The sequence below is a fragment of the Alternaria viburni genome, assembly GCF_023758015.1.
Source record: "Alternaria viburni strain BMP 2772 chromosome Unknown scaffold_17, whole genome shotgun sequence".
Classification (NCBI taxonomy): domain Eukaryota; kingdom Fungi; phylum Ascomycota; class Dothideomycetes; order Pleosporales; family Pleosporaceae; genus Alternaria; species Alternaria viburni.
The window spans coordinates 450,453-475,441 of NW_026055786.1; the positions used below are offsets into that span (position 1 = coordinate 450,453).

The window sequence follows — 24,989 nt, forward strand, 5'->3', positions numbered from 1 at the left end:
GGCCTCAGAGCCCCACTCGACCGTACATCGAGCACGCCCTACAAGTGATTCCCAAGCTAACGCCGTCACTACTTATCTCAACATACAATGGAGACTGTAAATAAGTATGAGTCTGCTGCCATCGATTCAACATCAAATTCGAGCATTCAATGGCTTCAACTCATAGCACCCAGGTCGATTTGACCACTTACCCACAGCAGCCTTCGGCGGCGACAACGGATATCGAAATACTACGCCAACACGAAGATGACGATCAACGTCTCAACAGTGACGATGGCTTCTCCCTTCCGCCCACCGATGGTGGTAAGGATGCCTGGCTCTGCCTGTTCGCTTGCTTCATGCTCGAAGCCATGATCTGGGGGTTTCCTTCCTGCTATGGTGTCTTCCAAGAATACTATGCTACTAGTGAGGAGTTCTCCGGTCAAAGCAACATCGCCGTGGTTGGCGCTTGCGCAATGGTATGTTATAACAATCATTACAGGTTATCATTCTAACACTCCTCCAGGGTATCATGTACATGGACATTGCGTTCTGGTTTGCCGTGCTCAAATACTTTCCCAAATTCCGCATCTGGGCCACACCAGTCGGTCTAGTTGTCGTTTGTCTCGCTTTGGGTCTTGGATCACTGTCAACGAGCGTAACGCACCTCATTGTCACTCAAGGCATCTTGTACGCACTCGGCGGCGGCCTCGCATGGACTCCAATTCTCTTCAACATCGAAGAGTGGTGGGTACGCAGAAGAGGCTTTGCCTACGGCGCCACCATGGCTGGTCTAGGATTGAGCGGGGCCATCCTCCCTCTTATACTCGAATGGCTTCTACACTCTTACGGGTTTCGAACGACTCTCCGAGTATGTGCGCTCAGCTTCGTGGCCCTCAACTTTCCGATAGTCTTCTTCTTCAAGCCTCGTCTTCCACTATCGCAAACATCGCAGTCCAGAGGATTCGATCTGTCGTTCTGGACATGTTCGAATTATCTTATCCTGCAATCCGGCAACATCATCCAAAGTCTTGGCTTCTTCCTACCAGCAATCTACCTGCCTACCTTTGCTCGGTCCATCGGCGCAGGTAGCATCGAAAGTACCGTCACTATCATCCTCGTCAACGCCGCTGCGTTTGTCGGATGTCTGTGCATGGGTATCGCTACCGACAAGTACCATGTCACGACCTGTCTTATGGTCTCTGCACTGGGATCAACAGTCGGCATCTTTCTCCTGTGGGGGTTCTCTACATCACTAGCGCCATTGTACATGTTTTGTATCGTCTACGGTGCCTTTGCTGGCTGTCAATCGAGCGCCTGGAGTGCAATCGTTGCAGACACTCAAAAGAAGCGCAGAGGCGCGGATTCTGGCTTCGTATGGGCGTGCCTATCAGCTGGGAAAGGAGTAGGCAACTTGTGCAGTGGTCCGCTCTCAGAAGCATTGCTACATGCTGGTGATTGGAGTGCAGGCTTTGCTTATGGCAGCGGATATGGCGCGTTGATCGCCTTCACAGGTGTGACTGCACTATTGAGCGGCTGGGGATATGCTGCAAGGAGAATTGGATGGATATGATCCGATGCCTCTGGATGCCTGACGTAGTTCATTGCCGAGGTCTGCGTCCCGCACGGCAGTACGTCACACATCACGCCGTTACTACATTTCAAACACCAAGCAGGTCTCCCGATGCTCAAGTAGACGATGTGCCCGTTCCTGTTACAGAGCAACCATGGTCGGCATCTGGTTGCGCCAATCAGCTAGCGACATGCTCTCTTGGCGTCGAGGTACGCGTACGCCTGAAACAGACCCACCACTACCATCAACATGCGATCGGCCCTCCCGCTCGCATCTCGACCTCTCCCTCGAAACATGTTGGCTCTCTACCCAATCTATCCATGGCCATCGCAGCCTTGCTTTTACGCAAATTACCGACTTGGCCCTTGTCACCCACCTGTTTACAGCTTTGTTTTATAGCGCGCACAACGATTCCATTGGAGAAGGTCATGAAACTCCACAGCGATCGGCATGAAATCCCCATACTACAATTTACGAATCAGGCCATGCAGACGCGCTTCCTGGCTAGACCTGCAGAGATTGACCTACCAAGCCCGCGCCGCCGCGTCTTCGCAATGTCTTGATCGATCTTATCTGTAACTAGCAGGTGGGCGCACAGACGCTTGCTCATAGTGATTCTCCCAGCTCCAGCAACTTCAAACGACTGGGCAATCTGGGGGCGGCGGGCCCGCGGGTATGCTGGTTTGAGATGAATTGAGTGGTTGATCATGGGTAGATCATGGCCTGGAAATCTCCGAAACGAAACAAGAAGATATATATCTAGGGCTCTCTGGCCTCAGTTTGTAGGATCATCAACACAGTTCTTCACAGATCAGTTGTCCAGCACTCTTTCTCTCTCTTCCTCTTCCTCATTCTCTTACACTTCGGGCAGGCCTTTCTTTGCTCTACCCAAGTTCGCTCTCTCTAGATATCCTAGTGGTATATACATTCTTTTTGGCTGAGCCACTATCTTTACATTTCAACAAACAGCCTCAAACATCCACACGGACTTTTCTACACTACAACCATCAAGATGAAGTACTCCGTCCCCGTTGTCCTCGCTCTCTCGAGCAGCGCTGCCGCCGCCCCCTTCGGCGACTACCTCGACGCCATCTTCGGCACCAAGGACACCCGTCAGGCTCCTCCTCCTCCCGGCTTCCCTTCCATGGGCATGCCACCTATGGGCTCTCCCACCCCAGGTTTCCCTCCCATGGGTCCTCCCATGGGAACTGGTGCACCAACACCTGGCTTCCCTCCAATGGGTGCCCCAACCCCAGGCTTCCCCCCTATGGGCGCACCAACCCCAGGCTTCCCCCCAATGGGCCCTCCCTCCGGCCTCCCTCCCATGGGCGCACCAACCCCCGGATTCCCTCCCATGGGCCCCCCCATGGGCACCGGCGCCCCAACACCCCCCGGCTTCCCCATGCCCATGCCCACCGGCGGCTTCCCAGGCGGTCCCGGCGGCCCAGGCGGCTCCAGCAACATGCCCCCTTCCTGGCCCGTCCGCGCGCGCGCCGCCCGCAACCTAGCCATCGACTACCAGCTCGCCCCGCGTCAAGGCGGCGACCTGCCCCTCCCCAGCTTCTCACTCGCAGACCCCGAGAACGGCGGTGGTGCACCTACTCCTACTGAGTCCCCCTCCGGCGGAGGCGAAGAAGCTCCAGGAGGTTTCCCCGGTCTCCCTACTCCCACCGATGCTCCCGGCGGCGGATTCCCAGCGCCCACAGGCGGATTTCCCGGTCTGCCTACTGGTGCGCCTGAGGGACCTGGTGGTGGACCTGGTGGACCGGGTGGTTTCCCGACGGATCTTCCTTCTTTCCCCATGCCGACTGGTATGCCTGGTGGTTCAGGTGGTTTCCCCGGTCTTCCTGGTACTGGCATGCCTGGTCTGCCTACTACCATGGAGACGATGACGCGTGGACCTAAGCCAACTGGTATGCCTGAACTCCCTGGTCAGGAGGATGGCCAGCAGGGTCCTGGTGGTGACAACGGGTCTGGTGGCTGGTGGAGCTGGCTTGGTGGATTGTTTGGCGGTGGTAAGGGAGATGGCGAGGGTGCTGGAGCTGGTGAGGGTGAGGGTGCTGGAAGTGAAATTGGTGCTTAGATGCCCGGCTTCTTTGATTCATGAATTCCGGTACAAGTTCGTTGTGCTGAATGAAGGAGGAGAGGGAGAAGACGTCTTGATGGCGCGATTGGTTTCGATTCTTGTCAAAATACTTTACACTTTCACTTTACTACAAAGAAATCATACATGCCAACACGGTAGAATGACAGACAAACAAATTATCTCAGCACAAGCTTCACTTCCACACCATGTTCTCCAGTGTCTTCCATGGACTTAGTCAGATATCAAAGGTGAAGATAAGATGCAATTATCTATATCAACAACATATGTACCACAATGTTAAAGAACGTAAATCATCAAAATTGACCGCCGCCGTTGAGGGCAGCAATCGGGTATCTCAGAAAGGCAGGCCATGCCTACATCACCATCCCCCTCCTCCTCCCCAAACTATGCTTCTTGAACTTTTTTAGGGTTCCCGCACCAAGTAATATCGTTTTTGTGACGGTCGTCGGGTTGAATTGACGCCTCCCAGATGCATATGCTTATGCTTTGTAATGCTTTCACTTTTTGAAAGTACCTATTATGACCGATTTGCGCCGAGATATGAAGAGTCGGAGAGATTTGCGCTTGTTGAAGTGCAAGAGTCCTGTTGAAAAAGGGACTCTGTTGCGTATGTTGTTGAAGACCGAAGTGAAAGTGGAGATTATCCGAGGGAAGCTCCTCAAGAGTTGGGTCTTGTTGTGTTGAATACAGTGAGACCGGGTGTCATATCGGATCATGGAAGCCTAGTTGGACATTGCAAGGCTCCTCATGCCGTTGGTGACTTCGACAGCGGCTGCTTTGGCAGCGTCGATGAGGCTTGGGTTCTCTTCTTTGCGAGGTCCGACTTTCTCGCCGTTTGTGCCGTTCACGTTGCTTTCGCCGTTGACTGGCTTCTTCGCTTCCTCTCCGTTTGTGCCAGGCACGTCAACGCTGTTGGGGTCGACTAGAGGCTTGTCCATATCCTTGACTTCTAATCCGTCGAAGATGGGGAAGATGCCACGAGTGGCGTGGAAGTCGTTGTGTACTGCAAGAGTATTAGTTGAAAAAGCATAATGAGTAAGCGAATATACTCACCGATGTTCAGGAGGTACCAGGTGTCAACAACATCCTGGATCACGTAACGTGAAGGACTGACACCAGCATGGCAGTTGGCCCACTGCTGTCCGAGACGGTAGAATTCGTCCTTCCAGGCGAGGAAGCTGACTGTTTCGACAATGGTTGGCTGCACAATCTCCTTGCCTGGGAAGACACCCCAAGTAACAGCATTTGGTCCTTCGTTGGGAGCGTTGGTCTTCAAGTCGCCATCCTTGTTGACCGCGTAGTATGTGAACTCAGGGTCGCGCTCGAGACGTGTGATGATCTCCGAAATGTGCTCTGGGGAGACAAACACCTCTAGGTATGCCTTCTGGTAGACGTAACCATTGCGTGGGCCCCAACCAAAGACAGGGTCCGAAGACTTGGCTCCGTTGACAGCAGGCTGGGAGTTGATGGTCAGGAAACCACGACGGTTCAGGTCGATGAGATCATCAGTGATGGATCCAGCTTCAGTCGTGATGGGCTGTTCACTCCACGGCAACGAGTCGAGCTTTCCCTCCATGTAGCGTACGAAGAGTTCGGACAGATCCCTAATCGACATTGGTGTGCCCCATAGCTTGATGTTCTGCTCATTGGTTCCCTTCAGACCAATGCCATATGAGTCCAATTCACCGAACGCAGGCGAGCGAGAATCTCCCCAGCGACCGTTGGGGAACTCGTCCCAATCTTGTGTGCGTGCGATATACGATCGGTTGCGGTTGCGCCAGAAGATGGGTCGCACGTTCTCGTCGCGTCGGTTGAGGGCCAGGGAAGGCCGCCACGGAAGGGGCTTCTCTAGCGGTGACTCGGGGTCTGGTAGGAGGTCTAGTTCTTCGAGGACCATGCGGGTGGCTTGTGCAAGGTTCATGGTGTAGCTATATGGGAATTAGTCGGCGATCTTCCAGTCTCGAGCACCTACTTACAAGTGCAGATGTATGATGCCAGCATCGATCAGCCGCCGGCACATGTCTGCGACCAGAGTCTTGCCAACTTCACGGACTTCCACGTCATCGTTCTTGACAGGCTCCAACGCCTCAGTCCAGTTCTTGGGAATGTTGCACTTGGTCCATTGAGCTCGGCGTAGAAATGCCGCGTATGTGTGGATCGGCATAATACCAGGAATGATGGGAACGTCGATGCCCTTGGCACGAACCTTCCTGACCCATTCAAGGAAGAGGTCGGTATCGTAGAACATCTGTGTGACGATGAAGGTTCCTCCAGCATCCACTTTTTCCTTGAGATGGTCGATGAGCTCGTCGACGTTGTCGTTGTCGTCACTTCCTTCGGAGTAGCCGGCCACACCAATGTCGAAATGATTTCCGTACTTCTCCTTGATGTATACAACGAGGTCCTTGGCATAGCGGAAGCCACCTGCCGTCGCCTCCCACTTCTCTCTCTCACGCGGTGGGTCTCCCCTCAGCGCGAGGATGTTGGTGCAGCCGGCGTTGTATGCGTCGCGGAGGGCGTCGTCGAGCTTGGACTTTTCCATGTCGGTGCACGTGAGGTGCATGCAGGTTTCGAGGCCGTAGACGGATTGTGCGACCTTGACCATCTCGCAGGTCAGCTTGGAGTGGCGGCCACCGGCGCCCCAGGTCAGATCGATGAACTGTGGACCGAAGCCATGCATGCGGTCCATGCGGTCGTAGAGGTTTTGAACTCCCTAGATGAAATCAGCTTCTTGCTCCTTGTGCCAGGGCATCAGGGTACGACGTACCTGCGCTGTCTTGGGCGGGAAGAATTCGAAGGAGAAGGTTGGCTTTCCCTCCTCCCGCGCCTGGGCGAGTTTCTGAGAGATGTGCATGATGGGAAGGTGTAGGACAGCTAGAAAAAGAAGAGGGAGGAAAATGTAGAGTCTGCGTCAATTCTCCCGACGTTAGTGAAATGTATATGAGAGATATGCACCCCGCGGTGGAATTCGGGCGATGTGCAAGGATGCTGCGTACTGCGGTGTTGACACGAGCTATCCAAAGTATCGTTTGCGGGCCCAGCGATCTGCGAGTGTCCGCGACATGTACCACTGCTGTCTTGCGGTCGGTCAGTAGGCGGGAGGTGAGTGATGCGTTGATGTACAGTTTTCCTTAGCGGAAGGTTGACGTTGAAGCGGTTAGCGCAGTACGGAGGCACAATCGGAGCCCTCCAGCCCTGCCAAGCGTGGCCCATCTTCGGCGGTCTGCCATGGCTACTCTGGCACCACTGGACGATCCGGTGGCTATACGCAACATGTGCATGCGGTGGGCGCGCTTCGTCACAGGAGATGCAGAGAGCGCTTGGGTAGGTCGCAAGGCGCGCATATTATAATGTGGCATTGCATGTGGTGATGGATGTGGCATGGAGCCCCACAAACGTGTCCCGTCCCACACGAGCTCCCCTCCACCGCTGGTGGCCGAATTATCCCTTCCCCGGGTTTACCCTATGCGGTAACCCCGGATCATCATCGTTGCGCAAGAGTGTGTTAAGCTGCCAGACACTCTACAAGTAACATTCTTCATACACATACACAGACCGCAGCTATGCCGCCCATTACGCGCCCCCGCCGCATTGTCGGCGTTTCGCTGAAAATGTACTTCGACCTGCCCAGCACCCTGTCCTACGTCCGCGGCGTCTTGCAACTTGACGGCGACGCCTGGAACTCGCGCATCGATCTCTTCGTCATCCCCGACTTCGTCTCCCTCACCGAATCTGCCCGCATCCTCGAATCTTCGTCTATCATGCTTGGCGCCCAAGATACCATGTGGGAGGACAGGGGCGCATACACCGGCGAGGTCAGCCCACTGGTGCTGCACCAGGCAGGTGCGCGGATAGTAGAGATTGGACATGCGGAGCGAAGGGCCATATTCGGTGAGACAGACGAGACGGTTGCGAAGAAGGCCGGTGCAGCGGCGAGGAACGGCCTCATACCACTCGTGTGCATTGGCGAGAAGACGCACCACAGCGTCGCATCAGCAGCTGTCGGTGCAGCTATACAAGAGTGCAAACCCCAGGTCATGTCAGTGCTGGCTGCGGTCCCAGACGACACTGAGGTAATTCTGGCCTACGAGCCTGTCTGGGCCATTGGCGCAAAGGAGCCCGCCGACCCCGACCACGTCGTCAATGTTACGAAAGAGCTCAGGAAGCTGGCTGCTGGCAGAGCGGGCACGACAAGAATCGTCTACGGAGGAAGTGCTGGCCCTGGCACCTTTGCGAAGATTGCCGAAGGGGTCGATGGCTTGTTTTTGGGTCGTTTCGCGCATGACATCAAGAACCTCAAGAAGGTCATCGAAGAAGTTGGCGGAGCTTGAGGTCGCTGTGGATGACCATACGGCCGTTGAAGCTCTCATTCTTTGTCGCATTAATCATCCAGCGGGATCGGAGTCGGGGAAGGGGGAACAAGGCGAACAAACCAGCCGGGTGAGATTACTTATCTTCCCATCACCACCATCCATCTCGTCATATGCGCAGGTATAAAGAGAATGACGTGCCGGCTTGGTACCTTCTCTCAAACTGATCCATCTCATCTTCTCTGAGAGCACGTGCAATGCACCTTCCTCTCCTAACAGCACTTTTGTTGACCTTGCATCATGTGGACTGGCGCGGAATACATGTCCATTCGCAAAGACAGTAACCAACTAATCACCGCTGTACGCAATCTGCTCGACTCGATCATCGGTACATTTCGCGATCATGGCGAACGAGTTTATGACAGTCGTTCGGCACTAGGCAGGAGCGACGCGCACCTGTCCATGCTGAACAAGTACGGTGCCCCCAGGAGCAGAAGGTGCGAACGACCACGAGACTTTGAGCCATCGAACATCCGAATGTACCGACGATCTGTATCTCCTTGTACGCTCCCACCAGCTTTCGGCACTCCAACACTGGAAAGCACCGAAGACCGAAAACCTCCGAAGGCCACCGACTTGAACCTTCAACGCCGCATGCTCCACACTTTGCATGGGACTCTTGGTCGCAGTCTCGTGTCACGTTCTTCGGATGCCGATTTCGGTTGCCGATGACTTGTACGCAGTGGAAGGATATCCCACTAGAGCAAGTGCATGCTTTCACAATGGATAAGGCGATGCAGATTCTATGGACAACTTTGTGCTGGTCCGGAAGCGTCGTTCCCTGTGAGCGCGAAAAGCCCGAAGCCCTTCGGATCAGAGGGGTCACGGCATACGCCGCTAGGATCCTGGGTCGCGGTCTGACTGGGATGCTGATGGCTCGGATCCACGGAAGATGCGGTCTGCCTTTTGGACACCTGGCAGACTTGCCTATTACCGACTAAGAGGTTGTAAGAGCGCGTTAATCGGAACGAATTGCGGGAATCGTCGTGCGACGTGCGGTCAACCAGGCTTTCATTTCGAGTGCGAATGGAGCCTGCACGAAACATCGCAACCCCCCGGAATACTTTATGCGATATGCCAGCCACAGTTCACACCAACCACGAGTCCAGTGTTTGTGCGTCTACCTATTCCCGGGGCTTGGTTTCAAAAAACACCAGTCTTCCCCCATCGTAGGCCGGATTGGGTTAGGCGGGCTTACTCGCGGAATCAATCCGCCGCCTTCCCGTTACGTGGTCGGATGAGCGCAAGCTATTCGCCAAATGCCCTACGCTCGATACCAGTCACACCAGATTCTCAAGCCACCATGCACACCTCGGTAGTGGAACGCGGGGGCTGGCTCTGGGCCCTCCCTTGCAGTTTGACACCAACTGCGGAACTGATATATCGATCATAAGATGCACATGCAACCACAACAGCTTCGCCGCACGAGGCCGGACTGCATATGTTCTGGACTGAGTCGAAGCAGTTGGTCGTTCTCGTCACACAGATCTGCAACTGCCTCAATTGCAACGTTGCACGCGATTGCACTTTGGAACCACACCATCAGTAATCGATATCGCCGTCGCGACTCATTCGCAAGACGTCAAAAGGAACTCTTATGCACGGCTTCAGAGATGCCGTGGGCGACATGACGTTTGGAAATAACGCCTGCACCACTCATCCGGATCTAGCGTTCCTAGCACGCTTTCCCCGCAAAGTCAACCCCAATCAGTGACGGCCCGACGATCATTTAGCTCCAAAGTCTAGGCTCCGCACACATCCCCAGCTTTCGCGTGCTTCATCTCCACTCGACTCCGCAGAACCGATCTTATTTCCTGCAGCTGCAGATCCCTTACTGGTTGTCACTGAGTCGGATCACGATCACGTTACAACGTTCAATGCGTACCATTTGCATTGCGACCGTTTTGGGCACTAGGGTCGCCGAGGTCTTGCCAATACGGCGAGGCTAAGAGTGTGATCAATTGTGTTTCACGAAGAAACATACTTATCGTAGAGTCCTCGATGGGAATCTACATCTCCAATCGCCCATTTGGACGCTCGTTATCATGCACTCTTGGATAAGCCCCGACGGTGTTATAGGCAGAACGTCTGGGGTGTGCAATGTGACTGCGCGGAACGCCACTGTTGTTTCTGGGATGCGTCGCCAGGGAAGCCACGTCCGCAGCTAAGGATGAACTCCTCATGACTCCGGCGAATCAAGACCTGGCCGTCCTTCGAGCTCTAGTCTGGGCAGATCTGCCCTCCCGCCAATTCGACTACGTGCATCAGGTCCAACGCGGAGCCGCAGCGGTTGGTCCTCAAACTCTTGTATTACCGGGGTGGCCTGGCTGCACCTGCCACCTACTTGGTGATGATCCCTTGCTTTCGTCCGCGGCTACGCTTTCTTGGAATTGGACTCCGTGCCTCAAGGTTTGCGGAGCACCATCGTTACGTTACTACACTCTTAATGAAGATTGTCTGCCCACCTATATCAATCCTATCTTCCATCTTCTAGCCTCCTATGTCACGTTACGAGAACTCTACAGCTACTACCACTTCATCCACTGGCCACCATCACGAAACATCCTCCTCTAATACTAACTCTAACGGAAGCGGTCTGTTCGATAACCACATCGCCTGTATGACTTCCAACCACGACCACAAGTACGCAACGAACGACGCCCATCTCGGTGCGACTACGGCTCGGGACGCGGAGACTCTATCAGCTGGATCCACTGCGAGGAACGAGTCGACGACAAGAATGATGGACAACCCCAACGCTTTGGAGAAGGACTTCTCTCGGCAAGATGGTAAGACCCTTTTGCGACGCGTACTTCCGAATCCGACTGACACTCTCTAGCTTACGGCAATGGGTATGGCGGACACGCACACCTCGATGCTTCGGCCGATTCTGGTACCGCGCTGCATCAAATCCGAACAGCAGGCAGCATTTCTATCTCGCCAGAGCTTTTCGAGAAGCTGTACTTGTCACCACCGAACAAAGTTAAGGGAGATCTGCGCAAGACGTTCGGTAACCCAACACCTCTGTAAGTTGTCATTACGCATTTCGGGTTCGTGGTTGCTGACCTTGCACAGCGCTTTGATCGGTTTCTTGTTGTCGCTGCATCCATTGAGCATGACCCTTATGGGATGGCGAGGCGCTGGTGGCAGTGGATCTGCAAGCATCGGGTGGTATTACTTCTGCGGTGGTCTGCTCATGATCCTCGGTGGCCTCGGTGAAGTATGTTCGTCCGGAAACTTGTAACAGCAAACACTAATCGCTACCACAGTGGATTCTCGGCAACACCTTCCCCTTCGTTGTCTTCTGCTCGTTCGGTGCCTTCTGGCTCGGTTTCGCCGCAACCCTCCAACCTTTCTACAACTCATACGCCGCATACGCAGATCCAAGCGTCGAAGGCAGCACAGGTCTCGAGTCTGTGGGCTTCAATGTCGGTCTTGGTACGTTGCCTACACCATGATTCGGAATTGCACCTCTGACGGTTGATACAGCATACTTCCTCGTCATGATGGGCATTCTATGCCTCGTCTACCTCGTCTGCTCCATCCGCACGAACCTCATCTTCTTCCTTATCTTCTTCACCCTCGTACCCGCCTTTGGTCTCCTTGCCGGAAGCTACTTCCAGCTTGCCAATGGCCAAGCTGCTCTTGCTGTCAAGCTCGCTGAAGCTGCTGGAGCTTTCACCTTCGTCACGTGTATGTGCGGATGGTACATCTTCTTCGCCATTATGCTGGCTAGTGTCGACTTCCCATTCGATCTACCTCGTAAGTTGACTATGTCTTGGTCAAGTTCAGTTCGTCTGCTAACACGAAACAGTTGTCGATCTATCCAGCGTGGTGAAGGGCGCCAGCGAGAAGCGCAAGATTGACCACATGGAGTAGACAAGATCTCGATGGTGTATGGTCGGAATGCGGAGCATTGGATATGGGAGTGGCAGACAAGTGGAGATGTCAAGAGTGGGTCAGGTACCAGACGAAAGGCACGCTACGCGCGTCAGACAGTCGAGACGGCGATACTGTCAGTGGCCGATCAGAGTGTGAAGCTACGCTTTCCCTTCCATCATGTGCCAATGCTACGGGTAATATTTATAAGTTACGCACGAAATAGTAATTATGCAATTCAAGAAATCATATCTCTCCACATGTACTAACTCATCTTCATGTCCAATGCATCGTCACGATCCAAGAAATGGTCGCGTGTCCATCGCATGACGAATCCCACCAGCTGGCGTCGGGCTCGCCCGAGGCATTTCGATCCTGCAAATCTCACGACGACTAAACGATCATTTCAGCCATAGGATTAGGGAACTCGAGACACAATTTCCTCGAAAGCATAACATCGCAGCCTCGTTCTGGTCGACACGCCGTGTCGCATGAAGCCCCATGTCACAGAATTGACAGGTCTGACACGTCCGACCCCGACTTACGGGTCCGCCAACCAACTCCTTCAAGCGAACAGATGGTACGTGCATATATACATATAACCAAATCGACGAACAACATATAGGTCTTTTGCTAACTAAATATCTGATATCCAACGACCTGCCCAAACTCGCATCCAACTTCCCCTCCTCCCACGCTCCCGCACCACACGTCACCACCATGATTTACCCGGTGGAAGCAGCCCCCATGCATGCCACACGGCACACCACATCCACATCCACCAGCACATCAATCCGTCCGCGGAGGCGAAGTACATCATCAAGTCGCTCGTCCGCATCCCAAAACTTCTCGCGCCCCCATTTACAACCCACCATACCCCGGAAATCTGCTCCAGCGACTCTTCCCCTTAGAGCCCTCACAGACTCCTCCGCCCCCATCGCCCAAACCATCATTATAAAACCAAAATCACATCATATCCCTTCTTCTACATCGAGATCAAGATCGAGAAAACCTCCACACAAAATGGCAACCTACTTCCTCACGGGCGCGAATCGCGGTATTGGTTTGGAGTTTGTAAGGCAGTTGGCTGCTAAGGGCGACAACACCATCATCGCGGGCGTACGCTCGAAATCAGGTGACGTCGCCGAACTGGAAGAAATGAGCAAAACCAACCCCAAAATCCACATCATCGAATGCGACGCCTCCTCGCTGGACTCCCTCTCCAGCATCGAGTTCCGCGTCGCAGAAATCCTATCCAAGAGCGGCGCATCACTCGACTACCTCTTCAACGTCGCGGGGATAAATGCAACATCCAGCGACACATCGCTGACGCTCGATCCGAAAAGCATGAACGAGCACATGCAAACCAACGTGCTGGGCCCGGCCAAAATCGTCTCCTCGCTGCAAAAATACCTCGCTCGCGGCGCTACGGTGCTGAACATGTCGTCTGGGCTCGGCAGTCTGACTGTTGCGACGGATATAACTAAATGCTGTACTTATAGTATGAGTAAAGCGGCGTTGAACATGTTGACGGTGCACCAGGCGAAGGATTTGAAGAAGCTGGGGGTTAAAGTGATTTGTATGGATCCTGGGTGGGTGAAGACGAGGATGGGGGGCGAGGGCGCGATGATTGAGGCGAGTGTTAGTGTGGGGAGTATGTTGGAGGTTGTGGGGGGGTTGAAGGAGGGGGATAGTGGGAGGTTTTTTAGGTATGATGGTGTGCCTGTTGCGTGGTAGGTTGGGATGAAGGATATGTGTCAGAAGTGATAGAGGGATATGTAGATAGCATGTTGGACATAGTAGTCTGAGATAATTGTGGATGGTATCTAAAGCGACAGTGAACTACATACTTCATGCCTTGGCCTCCATCTGTAAAGCGTCTTTCATCTCTACTCCGCCACAGGGCACAAATCGTAGTTACCAGCGACGTTGTTACCCCACCACTGCGGGAAAGGGATCGCCGGGCCTCCAGCTCCAAACACAGCAAACGACAAAATGAACAAGCACGTCAAACTTGCGCCATCAAACGCACCCGCAATAAGGTACGAATAGTCCTTGAAGATGCGGGGACGGTAGTTCCTCAGGTAGAACTGCGTGAAGAAACCCACAATGGTCCAGCTGAGAAGCACGCACGTCTGACTCTGGTTGTAAGGAATGTATCCCGCGTACTGGATGAATTGAGGGAAGTTGATCTCGCGGAGAGAGAAGTTACCGATCTTGGGCACGAAGCGAACGAAGATACGGTGGGCGAGGACGATGGCAGCGCCGATGAGGAGACCAAAGGGGACGATGGAGTATGCTTTTCCTTGCTTGTAGAGGTAAGCGGCGAGGGCCCAGGTGGAGGCGTTGGTGTTGTAAGATTGGATGTTTGCACCAGACCACGACGCGTTACCGTCGGTGTCGGCGAGGAGGTGCTTGTTTCCTGTTACGATGGAGATCATGACGGCGTAGTTGATGAAGCCGCCGAGGACTGTGCCGTAGATTTGTGTCATGAACATCACGCGGGGCGGGATCTTGAGGTATTCGCCTAGTTTCAGATCCATGCTGAGTTGCACGGCGCTGTTGATGACGTTGTGCGACCACGCGGCGAAGTACATGTTACCGATCGGGCGGCCGGGGAGGATCAGTCCGGCAATGACCTTGGACAGGTTGTTGGTTGCGATACCGTTACCGAAGCGGGCGTAGAGGAGGGTGCTGAAGGGCGAGATGATCGTGCCCATCACCAGTGCGATAACGTAGGCCCAGACGGGGAGAGTAACATTCTCCTTGATGACAACGACGAGACCGAGCACGAAACTGACGACGAGTACGGCTAGATACCACCACTGCGGCGCGTCTTTGTAGTGTTTGGCCATGTGCGCGTGGTGAGGATCGTCGAACTTGCCCTTTTTGGCGTCCTTGAATGCTCGGACTGTGTCGCCGCCCCAGAAGAGCACGATGTGGGCGATAAGAGCACCGATCGCAGCATTGGCCATGAACATGGCGTAAGCGAAGGTGCCAGTAATCCTCGGTAGACCGTATTGCAGGAGAGCCTTCTCATCCAGAATGCCATCGATGAAGACGCTCTCACTTGGGTACTGCTTGCCCTCTTGGGTCAAGAGACGTGTTGACATGAAAGGCAGGTCCTTCGAACCCCAAGCATTGCCGTAGTAAATGCCGAGCATGATGAAAAAGCAGAACACGAATCCAGCAGCTTGATGGAGTTGGAGCTTGAGCGGAAGCGAGGACTGGAAGGAAGTGATCTGTGATAGCGATTAGTGCCTGCAGAGTATGAGTGTTTCGGAGCGCCTTCTTACGTATTGCCAGTCAAGCGAAATGCTGAACCAACCAAGACCCTCGTTGTTCGAGGCACCACCAAAGAGGTTGGTAAGCGTAGCCGCCGTGTTTCCAGTCGCATGCATGGCAGCCAGACAGGGGATCGAGATAGAGTTCAACCAGGGGAAGATGTATGCAGGGAAGAACTCGTAGACGAACATGCAGGAGAAGGCAATCCAGAACCATCGGAGAGGCTTTGAATCCTTGACGCTCTGCCAGTGGAGACCTTGGAGGACCTTGACTGTGGGAAGACTGCTCCAGTAGACCGAGTCAACGTGCCATACGCAGATGGGGCGCATGATACCGCAGATACCGTATCCAAAGAGTCCAATAGAAATGGTGCTGAAGATTACTGTGACAGGGCTCAAAGGCATGTCGTAGAAGAGGTCAGATGCAGCGAAGACCTGACTGGCGGGTGCAGCAATCGATGCAGAAGTTGCGGTGATGGATGTGATGGCATGCTCTTTCAAGTTCCACTCGCCGTGGTTGAAGAAGGACATGATTGTAATCCACATGGGCGCCTTGCCGACTCCGCCCTTCTCCCTCCACCGAGCCTCGAACTTGTCTCCGCGGGGCAGTAGCTTGGCCCATCCCCTGCCGAGGAAGTAGGCCATGAGGACGATGAAGGTTCCTTGGATGGTGACGAGAGTGGGTTTGAACTGGTTCTGTCAGCATTCAAGGTACGCAGCCTGTGGTGATGTTGACATACCTGGTAGATCTGGTACACGACGGCTTGGAATCCGGATAGAACGGTGGCCAGAAACAGACACCGGAAAGTTATCGCAGGCACAAAGTCGTCTCGCAGAGGCAGTAGGTAGGCTGCTGCGTCGGCGCCAGTAACGATGACATGGTCCTCATCGTCGCCGTCCTTGTCGTGCCCATCACCGTCGTACTCGGGAAGAGCGGCCTTGATCTCAGGGTCCAAAGGGCCTTTGATGTCGATGTCTCCGTCGTGGGCAGCGTGCTTCTTTTCGCTGAAGTCGTTGATAGCCGCGTGGCTGGGGAGACTGACGACCTTGCCTTCGACGGCGTCGGGTCTTCCCATAACCATCACATCACCAAGAGGAGCTGCCATGGTTGCGCGCGGTCGTGGTTTGGTTCATTGTCCGAGCGGGGAGTACTGTTACTCAAATATACAACTGCTCACGTGCTCTAGTGCAAACGCGTTATCGTTGCCTTCACCTGTGTGATTGCGGCGAGGTTGCGCGCAATAGCACGTCAGATAAGGCCCCTGTTGCAGGAGCGATAGGACTGCCACTCCTAGGTTTGAAAGGGCAGGTGTCCCATGTCAGGAAGCGGCCGAATACAGAAGGGTATCTAAAGATCATGCAAGGCGATGTTGGTGGCACGGCAGGTAACCTAACTGTGCAACCCGTGGATCCTATCGCTTCTTCGCTCCGTATTCTAGAACACCCGGCATATCAGAAACGAAGCCTGCAACCGTATATTGGGCAGGAAACTGCGGGGATAACGAGGTCGTGCCATCCCGTGTCGGAGATGCCGTTCCAAAGGGGATGGCCTGGCACCCTGTTGCAACGGCAGGCTGATAGCGATCGATACCTAGGTAAACAACGGAATGGTGTCGCCACCAGGTTGGATGGCATCATCCGCAGACACGATATCGAATGCGCCCGGAAGAAGCATTCGCCGTGCTTATGACCGCGCAACAAGCCAATCGCGGGCAGACCTGGTGTCGCCGAACAATTGCCTCGCAATTTAGGGAAGTTTCCTCGGCGTTCGTGCGACAGACGATCCTGTCTCGTGCGATTGGGGCGCTCGTCGTTTGGCGTTGTCCTCGAGAATGCGACGATAAGCGTTGCCAAGTGGGGGTGGCGCCCGCTAGGTCGTGCTTGTCCATCACAAGATGAAGCCTTGGTGGATTGAAGCACGCAGATGTGGACGGCGTTCCCGCGAGCAGCGGCGTCGTGGACCAGAATGCGGCAGTCAGGCCCGCAGTGTCGCCGTGGTGCGCGAAGATAAGCTGCCGAGTCCCGGGATTCCGTTAGGCTGGTTTCCGGTCGATGCAACGCCCACCTCCATGATTCTTCCACGAACAATAAGACATCTCAATGGAGTGTAAGAAAAATGAGGTTTGTCGTGTCGAAAAGCGCGCAGCAGTGTACTTAACATGTAGTACTAGGATGATCTTTAGTGCTGACATCCAGGCAGCCATCTTGGCATTCTTCTACGCTGACTCAGATCTGCAGGCAAGCGCTCTGCATACAAGTCATGCAATATAGCAACGAGCCATCAACATAGCCAGTATAGTCCAGTTTCCAAATGGCGCATGTATCCAGGAACCCATCTCTCGGAACGTGTGCAGCAAGGTCGTGATTGTCAATTAACCTCAAGCTCGTCTAGCTCATCAGTCCACTCTCAAACGCTGAGGTCTTTTACTCTACGAAGCATCCGTTACGTCTCGAAGTCTCATCAGAATCAAAGCGCTGTATCCTTCAGTCACAATGTCTTCAAGTCGAAGTGTATCAGCTTCTACAGCAAGGCTCACAGCCTAGATCAATCTCAAACACGTTCCTAGTACCTTTCGAGGAACGATCGAGCTTCTTGCGTCGTACCACGTACACCAGGAAAATCCTTTTGAGAGTCACTTCTCTCCACTGCCACGGCCTTTAATTATTCTTACTAAGTATATGGGAGCTGAGAAACATCTCCGTTGAGATGTGAAGTACACTAGTTACCATCGACTGTACGCAGCCCGGTTGTTGATTCACTGCTCTATCATTCTTGTCACATCAAAAAGGATATAGCGAATTATTCGAGAGGCTATTTATTATGCAGGATTCTCTGCTGTTGATTTCCAGCGCAATTCTGGCGGATGGCGATTCTGATAGGATATACAAGCACAAAACTATTTCACTCAGCTGTCTCAAATCTTGAAGACCATGTGCGTCATCGGCTAGTAACCTCTACACCATTCACTACGTCTCCAGGCAAAACATACATACCCACAATGCTCTAGTCACTTCTCACGCCTACCCCATAGTCCGAAACTTTCTATCGAAACGTTTTTAACAAAACCCCTCCTGCGTAGCCGTTCGTCCATCTGGACCTCATCAACTCCAACACCACCATGTCCTCCACACACGAGCGATCCATTCCCGGCCTTTCCGCCCTGTCCCCCACCGTAAACCCCGAACAATGCTACAGCGCCCTCTCCTTCTGCCTCCCCACCTCCCTCGCCTTCGCCAAACGCCTAACCTGGGAGCAAACCCCATGGATCCCCCACACACTGAACCTGAAATCCGTGAACCCAATCGACGAAGCTGACACGCACCGCATCGCCATCTACCTGTCCCACCACGGCTACTCAGTCACGGCTCGAGACGTGCAATGCGCGTTGCTGTTCGGAAGCACAACACCCAGTCAAGACAAGATGACAGAGGGAATGGGATCGTGTCCGCATCTCTTCGTTATTTTCCCCCACGCAAGCATGGTTCCGTGTATCGACCCTGAATTCCTCAAAATCTGGCACGATGAGATTGTCAAACCGGCGTTCGACCGCGCTTGGAAAGACTCCGGTCTCGCGTTCGTGTACGGGTCGTCACTAGACACACCAACCCGTGTCTTGCCTCCAACAGGCGTCCGCACGTCACGCGACGCGTTTCCAGCATCTGGCTTCCTCGAGCGCCTGCGCAAAGGGAAGACCGGGGCTGTGCGAGACTACTGGCCTAGCTGGACGGATGACTCGTGGTATCTTGGTCTTGAAGGGAAATATACGGGTACACGGACTGCGATCTACGAGACAGCCTGGGGTGCTATACAGGGCATGTTGAAAGACCATCCGCAGTTGTCTTCGTACCAAGATCCCATCTTGCTGGCGGTGTCGAGGGGAGTGGTGCATGTGAACCCGAGGCTGAGTACGAAAGACAAGTACAGGTATGTGGCTCAGGAGTGGGATCGGCTTGTTGATTCACGGTTCGTTAAACAAGGGAGTTTTCAGGTGGTTTTCGAGACGGTGGTGGGTAATACGCCGGAGCCGGAGGAGTACTCTGAAGGAGAGGAGATGTTGAAGGATGAGGACCTTATGGATGAGGGAGAGATTAGGAAGATCAGGGAGAGGGAGGAGATGTTGAAGAAAGAGGAGATCCTCGCGATTGAGAAGATGGAGGCGGATGAGCCGGTCGTGACAGTTGGGCCGGTAGAGACGACTTTGGCTGTGGAAGGAAACAGCGAAGGCATCAAGAGGAAGGAAGACTTCACAATACCTACGAGTGAGGACGAGTATCGCAACAAGCGGAGGAGGACGGAGTAGCTTGGTGGTGCCTCCTGATCAAAGAAACGTTGGCAGCCGGAGAAAGGAACGCGGTCAGAAAAGAAGCGAAGAGTGACAACGTAAAATGTAGTGTAAAGAATTCATCAAAGCTATCCAAGCTTACCATACAACGCCAGCCAATGCAATACTCCGGCTACGCACTACCACAATACGATAGCGATGATGAGGTGTTTCCTCACTCAAGTCAGGCGATACCAGCGATCCCATTTCCGCTGTTCATCAACCCTAGCCCTAGCCCCAGCATCATCCTCAACCTTCTTCTATCTCGGCTTCGGCCGCCGGAACGGATGTGCCTCAGTATTGAACACCCAGTCATCCAAGCTAATCATGTCAGGCGTGCTGAAGATGAGGTAGAAATACTTCAATGTTTCTGCCGTCCAGAAGCTCTCCATCTTATTTTCAATGTTGTCGTCGCGCGTGTAAGGTACATCGCCGACACCAGGAACAGATTTGTAGGCCCGGCCTGGAGCTTTTGGCGCTACGAAAGTGACGTCTCGGACCTGTCCGTTGGCATATGGCGTTCGAGTTGCGGCAACAATGCTGGTGAACATGTCCCACGCGTCATCGAGATACTGCCGGTCACCAGTGATGCGGTACATAATGAAGACAGACTCGATGGCTTCGGGTCTGAGCAGATACCGCTTGTCGCGGATATTGGTGAAGCCAGGTGGGATCTTGTACTTTTCCACTGCATCGTTGAAACTTTCGACATATTTGCTGCTATAATGATACAGCGCACCCTCTTCCCAAGCCGTTTGGTTCCAGGGACAGGTTTTCCGGGAGTCGCAGGCGACCATATCAAATGTCTCGGGCATGATACCAGTTTGTGTGGCGGCGTAGGCGTATATGCATCCCTTGGTAAGCTTCGCGCCGAGATCTACGTGATCAGGATCAGAGAATAGACGACCTGCTAGACCGAACATGCCGCCAATGAAGCACGTAAGATGTTGCATGGTTGGGTCGAGTTTGGCTTCTTCGCCGTGTGTGAAAACATCGCCGCACAGGAGTAGGTCTTCTCCGTGGTACTTGTCAGGCACCATGGGGCGGAACAGCATATATGCGTCAATCATCTCCGCAGAGTCGCGGTACAACTTCTCGTACGCAGGTTCCACCCCGCCCAGCAACGCATGCATCTTGGGGAAGTATTCATACGTGCTGTCAGCAAGCGCGCCGATGGAGAAGAAGCGAGATTGATTAAATTCTTCTTTCGCAGCATTCACCATAGTTGGCCATAGGCCAGGAAGCCTTGTGCTATCCTGCGCGCGATCCATCATTATGGTGATTCTCGCAACAGCGTCGTAGTACTTTGGCTCTGACGTAACCTGCGCCAGCCGCGTGAACTCCATGGTTAAGCTGCCGAGACAGGCAAAGCAGATGTTGCTCTCGGCGGAGAAGGCCAGCCTGGGTACCTTCTTGACGCCCTCCACATTCAGCCAGCCCAAGGGTGTATTATTCGTTGTGTCGAACGCTCGATACAGCATCTCTCCAAGTTGTATCGCCTTCTTAAGCAAGATAGGCTTCCCGCTCATGTCGTATGCGCTCAGCAGTCCGCCGAGGTATCTGATAGTCGTTTCGAAGACGCTTACGGTGGTCAGATTGGTCTTGCCAAAATCTATGACCGCGACGGCCTCCACGGCCTCTTCAAATTCTTCTTTGAGCCCCATGATCCACAGCGTGTCTAATGAATCAACGAGTGTGGCGCCCCAGCCGCCAAACGACTCCTCACCCTCACCAGTAATTGGCTTAAGCTCATCCTGTGCCCACGCAAACTTCTTGTAATTATTCCAGCTATGCCTGAATTCGTCTCGTACGGCGACTCTACGTTGTTCTCTCTGTTTTCTTTGCGCGCTTGTTTCGGGAAAGTCTTCGGACTGGACGCGTGGGAGTTTGCGAGGCGCGGTAGTCGGCAGCGGTATGTAGGAGGTGATCGTGTTCACAAAGGGCGCTTCTCGCCAATCATATGATTGCTCGGATTTGATGCGCGCGAGGCTCGATCCATCGTGCATATATGCTTCGTGCTCTTCGAATGCGACGGCGAGCGCATCGGTGGGCTGCGCGTACAACCAGTAATACCCGCCGAACGCGACGGCCGAAAGAAGCGCATATATAAGGGTGCGCTTATGTTGTCTTGACATTGGCCGCTGGTATGGCACCCCGCGGGGCACTTTAATCCTACGCATTGTGAGATAAACGCGGAGACCTGTAGTCTCTCATCGAAATACAATAAGAGAAATGATGTCGTGAGAAGTAAGCAGCCAACACCAAGTGGGTGGCCTGAAAGGTTTATTCGATGTAGTTCGTCTAAGGTGTCATGCAATGATGAAGGAAAAGATGCCGGGTGTGGTGATGCCACCAAAAAGTGTGTTGTTCATGAAACCGCCATGGTGAAGCCGGCGCAAGGACACCTCTCCAGTGTGGAGGGATGTAACGGAAGTGACCCATCTGCCAAGGCAAGCTCCATTGCCGATCAAACAGAAAGTACAGGTCGAAGCACTTCCGGTAACCGTAGCGCCAGAAGCGACTATAGCACGTGTCGGCGAAATATATGAAGGTGCGTACAAGCGACGGTGTACTCTTCGCCGTGAAGCGCATGTGTTCAGTTGTGCCGGCGCGCTAGAGACGCGTTGGTGCATACGTGTCCGTGCATCTCCTTGCCCTCCAGGGCTGCTTGCAGAGCTGTCACCATTGCATTCAATCGACCAAGAGTGTAGATTTCCATGTAAATTCAATTTTCTGCATGCTAATAAGGGCGAAAGAGTTGGCTGCTGATGCCCGCGAGGTGACACGGCGGCGCTCTCTCTGCGTAGGCTCTGTGCGGCATGAGCTTGTCCCGAAACGGCTCTTTGGCACGTGACGTCAGCAGAGGGTCAGGCCAGCGACGACGCACTGATGCCAATTCCACTTCGTTGCCGACACCAAGTCGTCTACATTGAGCACTCCGACGCCGAATTCCGTGAGCTTAAACCACAGCATGTCTCTCAAACTAATCGGCCAACCAGGAGTATCCCAATATCTGCTCATTAATCCCGTCTCCTGCACCATCTCGATCTGGGTCTTCAGGATCTTCTCTTGCTCTGCGCTCAGTTGGTTGAACCAAATTTTACCAATTGCATCTTTGAGACTGACACTGGCGTAGTACGAGTTTGTATTGTTGAAAGTAGTGTTGCCGGTGGCAATAGACAGAAGCGGCGCATCGAAGAAGACAAAGCGATTGGTGTGGTTCGATAGGACAGACTCCAGGGCGATATTGCCTGTGCCGACGATAGTGAGTGGTCCGTGATGCATCTTCTCGCCGTCGTAGTACGTAAGCCAATTTCTATCCCGAAGAGGCTGTAGCTGTACCAGGAGCGCGTTCCAGATTGCATACGCATCGTTCTTGAAGTCGACTAGAAGAACGACAGAAGCGTCTGAGTCTGCGTCGAAAACCCCAATATCTCTGTGGTATACAGATGCCTGGGAGACATTACGCTTCGTCAAGATCCACGTTAACGGGTCCAGATAAAGACTTTTCAATGTCCGCGGTGGCGTAGTCGATTCCCATGAGTGGCTCACAAGAAGCGCTCCGTCGTCCGCCAGCCACACGTCTGCTTCCACGCTTGTACAACCGGCTACAAGTGCGCTAAAGAGCGGTACAGATCGCCAGTAGTCATTGTGTGAATGGCACTTCTTGGGCACGATGTCGCGGCTAAAGTCGTCTCGCCAGGCAACTTCATGAGCACCGTAGGTATCCGGTGCCCTCCAGCTCTCGACGATATGTTGGAGACCGCTGTGGTTTGGTGGAGGAGCAAACTTGTGGATGAGGGCGGTGATGAGGTATATGTACACCCTGATTCGAGTCAGTCATATACACGACGAAGCGAACATGAGACCACCCACATCCCTACGATGATACCGAAGACCAGCAATACTCCAACAACGATCAGGAGGTACTTCCACCATGGCCATCTACCCCTTCCTTTCCTACGAGTCGAATTCATTAACCTCGGTAGTGGCAGTCGGCGCCAGGCTACCGAAACTCTCCAGGCTCTCCATCTTTCACGGAGAGATGGTGTGACCGGAGACATGCTATCCTCACTCGATGTACTGGATGAGTGCCAGCTCGAGCCCTCACTTAGCTCATCACTAAAGCTCCTCGCTGCCGGCGTGTTTGCTCTGCCGGGTGAGTCCATGGTGCAAAGACGAATGTAGCAAGAAGCACACTTCTAGGCAGATGGGCATGTGGTACGTTCAAGTGATGAGAATAAGAGGTTGATGGTTAGCTGATGTCAATACAGCACCCTCGGGTCTTGACACCGCCTACTGGTTACCTGAGTCGTTCCAGGAAACGGGTTGATGCTGCAGCATTTGTTGCCTAGGCGTCAATAGACTTTGTCGTTATTGCTGTGCGAAGCTTCATAAGACATGTCGTGAGGCGTAGCCCAGTCGAACATGAAGAAGATCAACATCAAATGCCTTTATGCAAGTCCATGTGAGACAACTTGGATTGCAGTCATGATGGTGTGGAGGCTGCACTGGCGTATGGTAGGTTTGCTAATGTGCCCGGGAATGGGACCGACGCTTGGAAAGTAGAACTTCCGAGGGTCTGTTGTGGCATATGGATCTGTAGTAAGGTGTTGCATCGTACGGAGTATCGCAGATCTTTGCTTGTAACGATTCGGTCCGGCTACAAGATTCGAGTACAGTGACATCGGTATTGTTGGGAAGACTACGCCGCCACAAGACATGACAGCGTTACGAAGACAACACCATCATTAAGCTAGATCCAGGTCAGCATCGGCGGTGCAAGTTCTTATGTGAACTTGGAACAGGCGCTTTCGCCCCCCAAAGCAACATGTGATGCCTGAAGAAGCGAAACGAAGGATCAAGATAGTTTCTTGAAGGATTAAGATGACGCATCAGCATGCGAGTAGGAACGGACCGGTCGGTCAGTGGAGTCTTGATCGTCCTTCTACCAACGGAGAGACCGGCGGCACACATCTACTGGCCTGAGAGCCTACAGCCGAACCCTTCTCAGGTGTTGGAAGAGCAGTTGCTATTTGGAATTTGAAAGCATATAATGAGACGCATGTCTCTTTCACAGTTCCCCACCGCAAACATCACCATTCCAACCATCTACCACCAATAGCAAACTCTGAACTCAGTTCCATCATCAGTCAAACCCAAAAATGTCCTTCAAGACTCTCCTTGCTACCACCGCTGTGGCCCTCTTCGCCGCACAGGCTATGGCTGCCCCTCCAGCAACAACCAACAGCGAAGTGAAGGCGGTTCTCAACGAGACTAGAGATGTCCGCATTGCCCCCGATGCCATCAGTGCATGCAACTGCCCCAACAATTGCAGGCACAGGCTTGGCGATTCGTGCAAGTTCTATCGAGAGGGCTATATTCTTACGAGAAGTAAGTGTTTCTCTACGCGACATGTGTTGAAATGGACATTGATATGGAATTGCAGTTTGCCGGGAGTCTTCCGATGACGGG

General features: G+C 53.5%; 9 protein-coding genes across 9 annotated transcripts; 6 read left to right on the plus strand and 3 right to left on the minus strand.

The window, feature by feature from the left end:
• Positions 1–149: 149 nt before the first annotated feature.
• Positions 150–1,552, plus strand: J4E79_007767 (uncharacterized protein; the record flags this gene model as incomplete). The annotated part of the gene is made up of 2 exons (XM_049356630.1): positions 150–458; positions 506–1,552. 2 exons carry the CDS (start codon positions 150–152, stop codon positions 1,550–1,552), a joined length of 1,356 nt encoding a protein of 451 aa, XP_049208977.1.
• A 1,012-nt stretch (positions 1,553–2,564) lies between these two features.
• Positions 2,565–3,635, plus strand: J4E79_007768 (uncharacterized protein; the record flags this gene model as incomplete). Its single annotated transcript, XM_049356631.1, has 2 exons — positions 2,565–2,664; positions 2,731–3,635. The coding sequence occupies 2 exons, from the start codon at positions 2,565–2,567 to the stop codon at positions 3,633–3,635; spliced, it is 1,005 nt and encodes a 334-aa protein (XP_049208978.1).
• Positions 3,636–4,381: 746 nt separating this feature from the next.
• J4E79_007769 (uncharacterized protein) lies at positions 4,382–6,513 on the minus strand (the record flags this gene model as incomplete). The annotated part of the gene is made up of 4 exons (XM_049356632.1): positions 4,382–4,662; positions 4,713–5,587; positions 5,636–6,372; positions 6,427–6,513. The coding sequence occupies 4 exons, from the start codon at positions 6,511–6,513 to the stop codon at positions 4,382–4,384; spliced, it is 1,980 nt and encodes a 659-aa protein (XP_049208979.1).
• Positions 6,514–7,222: 709 nt separating this feature from the next.
• On the plus strand, positions 7,223–7,990 carry J4E79_007770 (uncharacterized protein; the record flags this gene model as incomplete). The annotated part of the gene is made up of 1 exon (XM_049356633.1): positions 7,223–7,990. The coding sequence occupies one exon, from the start codon at positions 7,223–7,225 to the stop codon at positions 7,988–7,990; it is 768 nt and encodes a 255-aa protein (XP_049208980.1).
• A 2,659-nt stretch (positions 7,991–10,649) lies between these two features.
• J4E79_007771 (uncharacterized protein) lies at positions 10,650–11,908 on the plus strand (the record flags this gene model as incomplete). Its single annotated transcript, XM_049356634.1, has 6 exons — positions 10,650–10,818; positions 10,869–11,055; positions 11,105–11,249; positions 11,299–11,467; positions 11,519–11,791; positions 11,844–11,908. 6 exons carry the CDS (start codon positions 10,650–10,652, stop codon positions 11,906–11,908), a joined length of 1,008 nt encoding a protein of 335 aa, XP_049208981.1.
• A 1,023-nt stretch (positions 11,909–12,931) lies between these two features.
• J4E79_007772 (uncharacterized protein) lies at positions 12,932–13,645 on the plus strand (the record flags this gene model as incomplete). Its single annotated transcript, XM_049356635.1, has 1 exon — positions 12,932–13,645. The coding sequence occupies one exon, from the start codon at positions 12,932–12,934 to the stop codon at positions 13,643–13,645; it is 714 nt and encodes a 237-aa protein (XP_049208982.1).
• Positions 13,646–13,797: 152 nt separating this feature from the next.
• Positions 13,798–16,298, minus strand: J4E79_007773 (uncharacterized protein; the record flags this gene model as incomplete). The annotated part of the gene is made up of 3 exons (XM_049356636.1): positions 13,798–15,150; positions 15,205–15,882; positions 15,933–16,298. The coding sequence occupies 3 exons, from the start codon at positions 16,296–16,298 to the stop codon at positions 13,798–13,800; spliced, it is 2,397 nt and encodes a 798-aa protein (XP_049208983.1).
• Positions 16,299–18,311: 2,013 nt separating this feature from the next.
• On the plus strand, positions 18,312–19,493 carry J4E79_007774 (uncharacterized protein; the record flags this gene model as incomplete). The annotated part of the gene is made up of 1 exon (XM_049356637.1): positions 18,312–19,493. One exon carries the CDS (start codon positions 18,312–18,314, stop codon positions 19,491–19,493), a length of 1,182 nt encoding a protein of 393 aa, XP_049208984.1.
• A 2,877-nt stretch (positions 19,494–22,370) lies between these two features.
• J4E79_007775 (uncharacterized protein) lies at positions 22,371–23,055 on the minus strand (the record flags this gene model as incomplete). Its single annotated transcript, XM_049356638.1, has 2 exons — positions 22,371–22,967; positions 22,999–23,055. The coding sequence occupies 2 exons, from the start codon at positions 23,053–23,055 to the stop codon at positions 22,371–22,373; spliced, it is 654 nt and encodes a 217-aa protein (XP_049208985.1).
• Between the last annotated feature and the right edge of the window lie 1,934 nt (positions 23,056–24,989).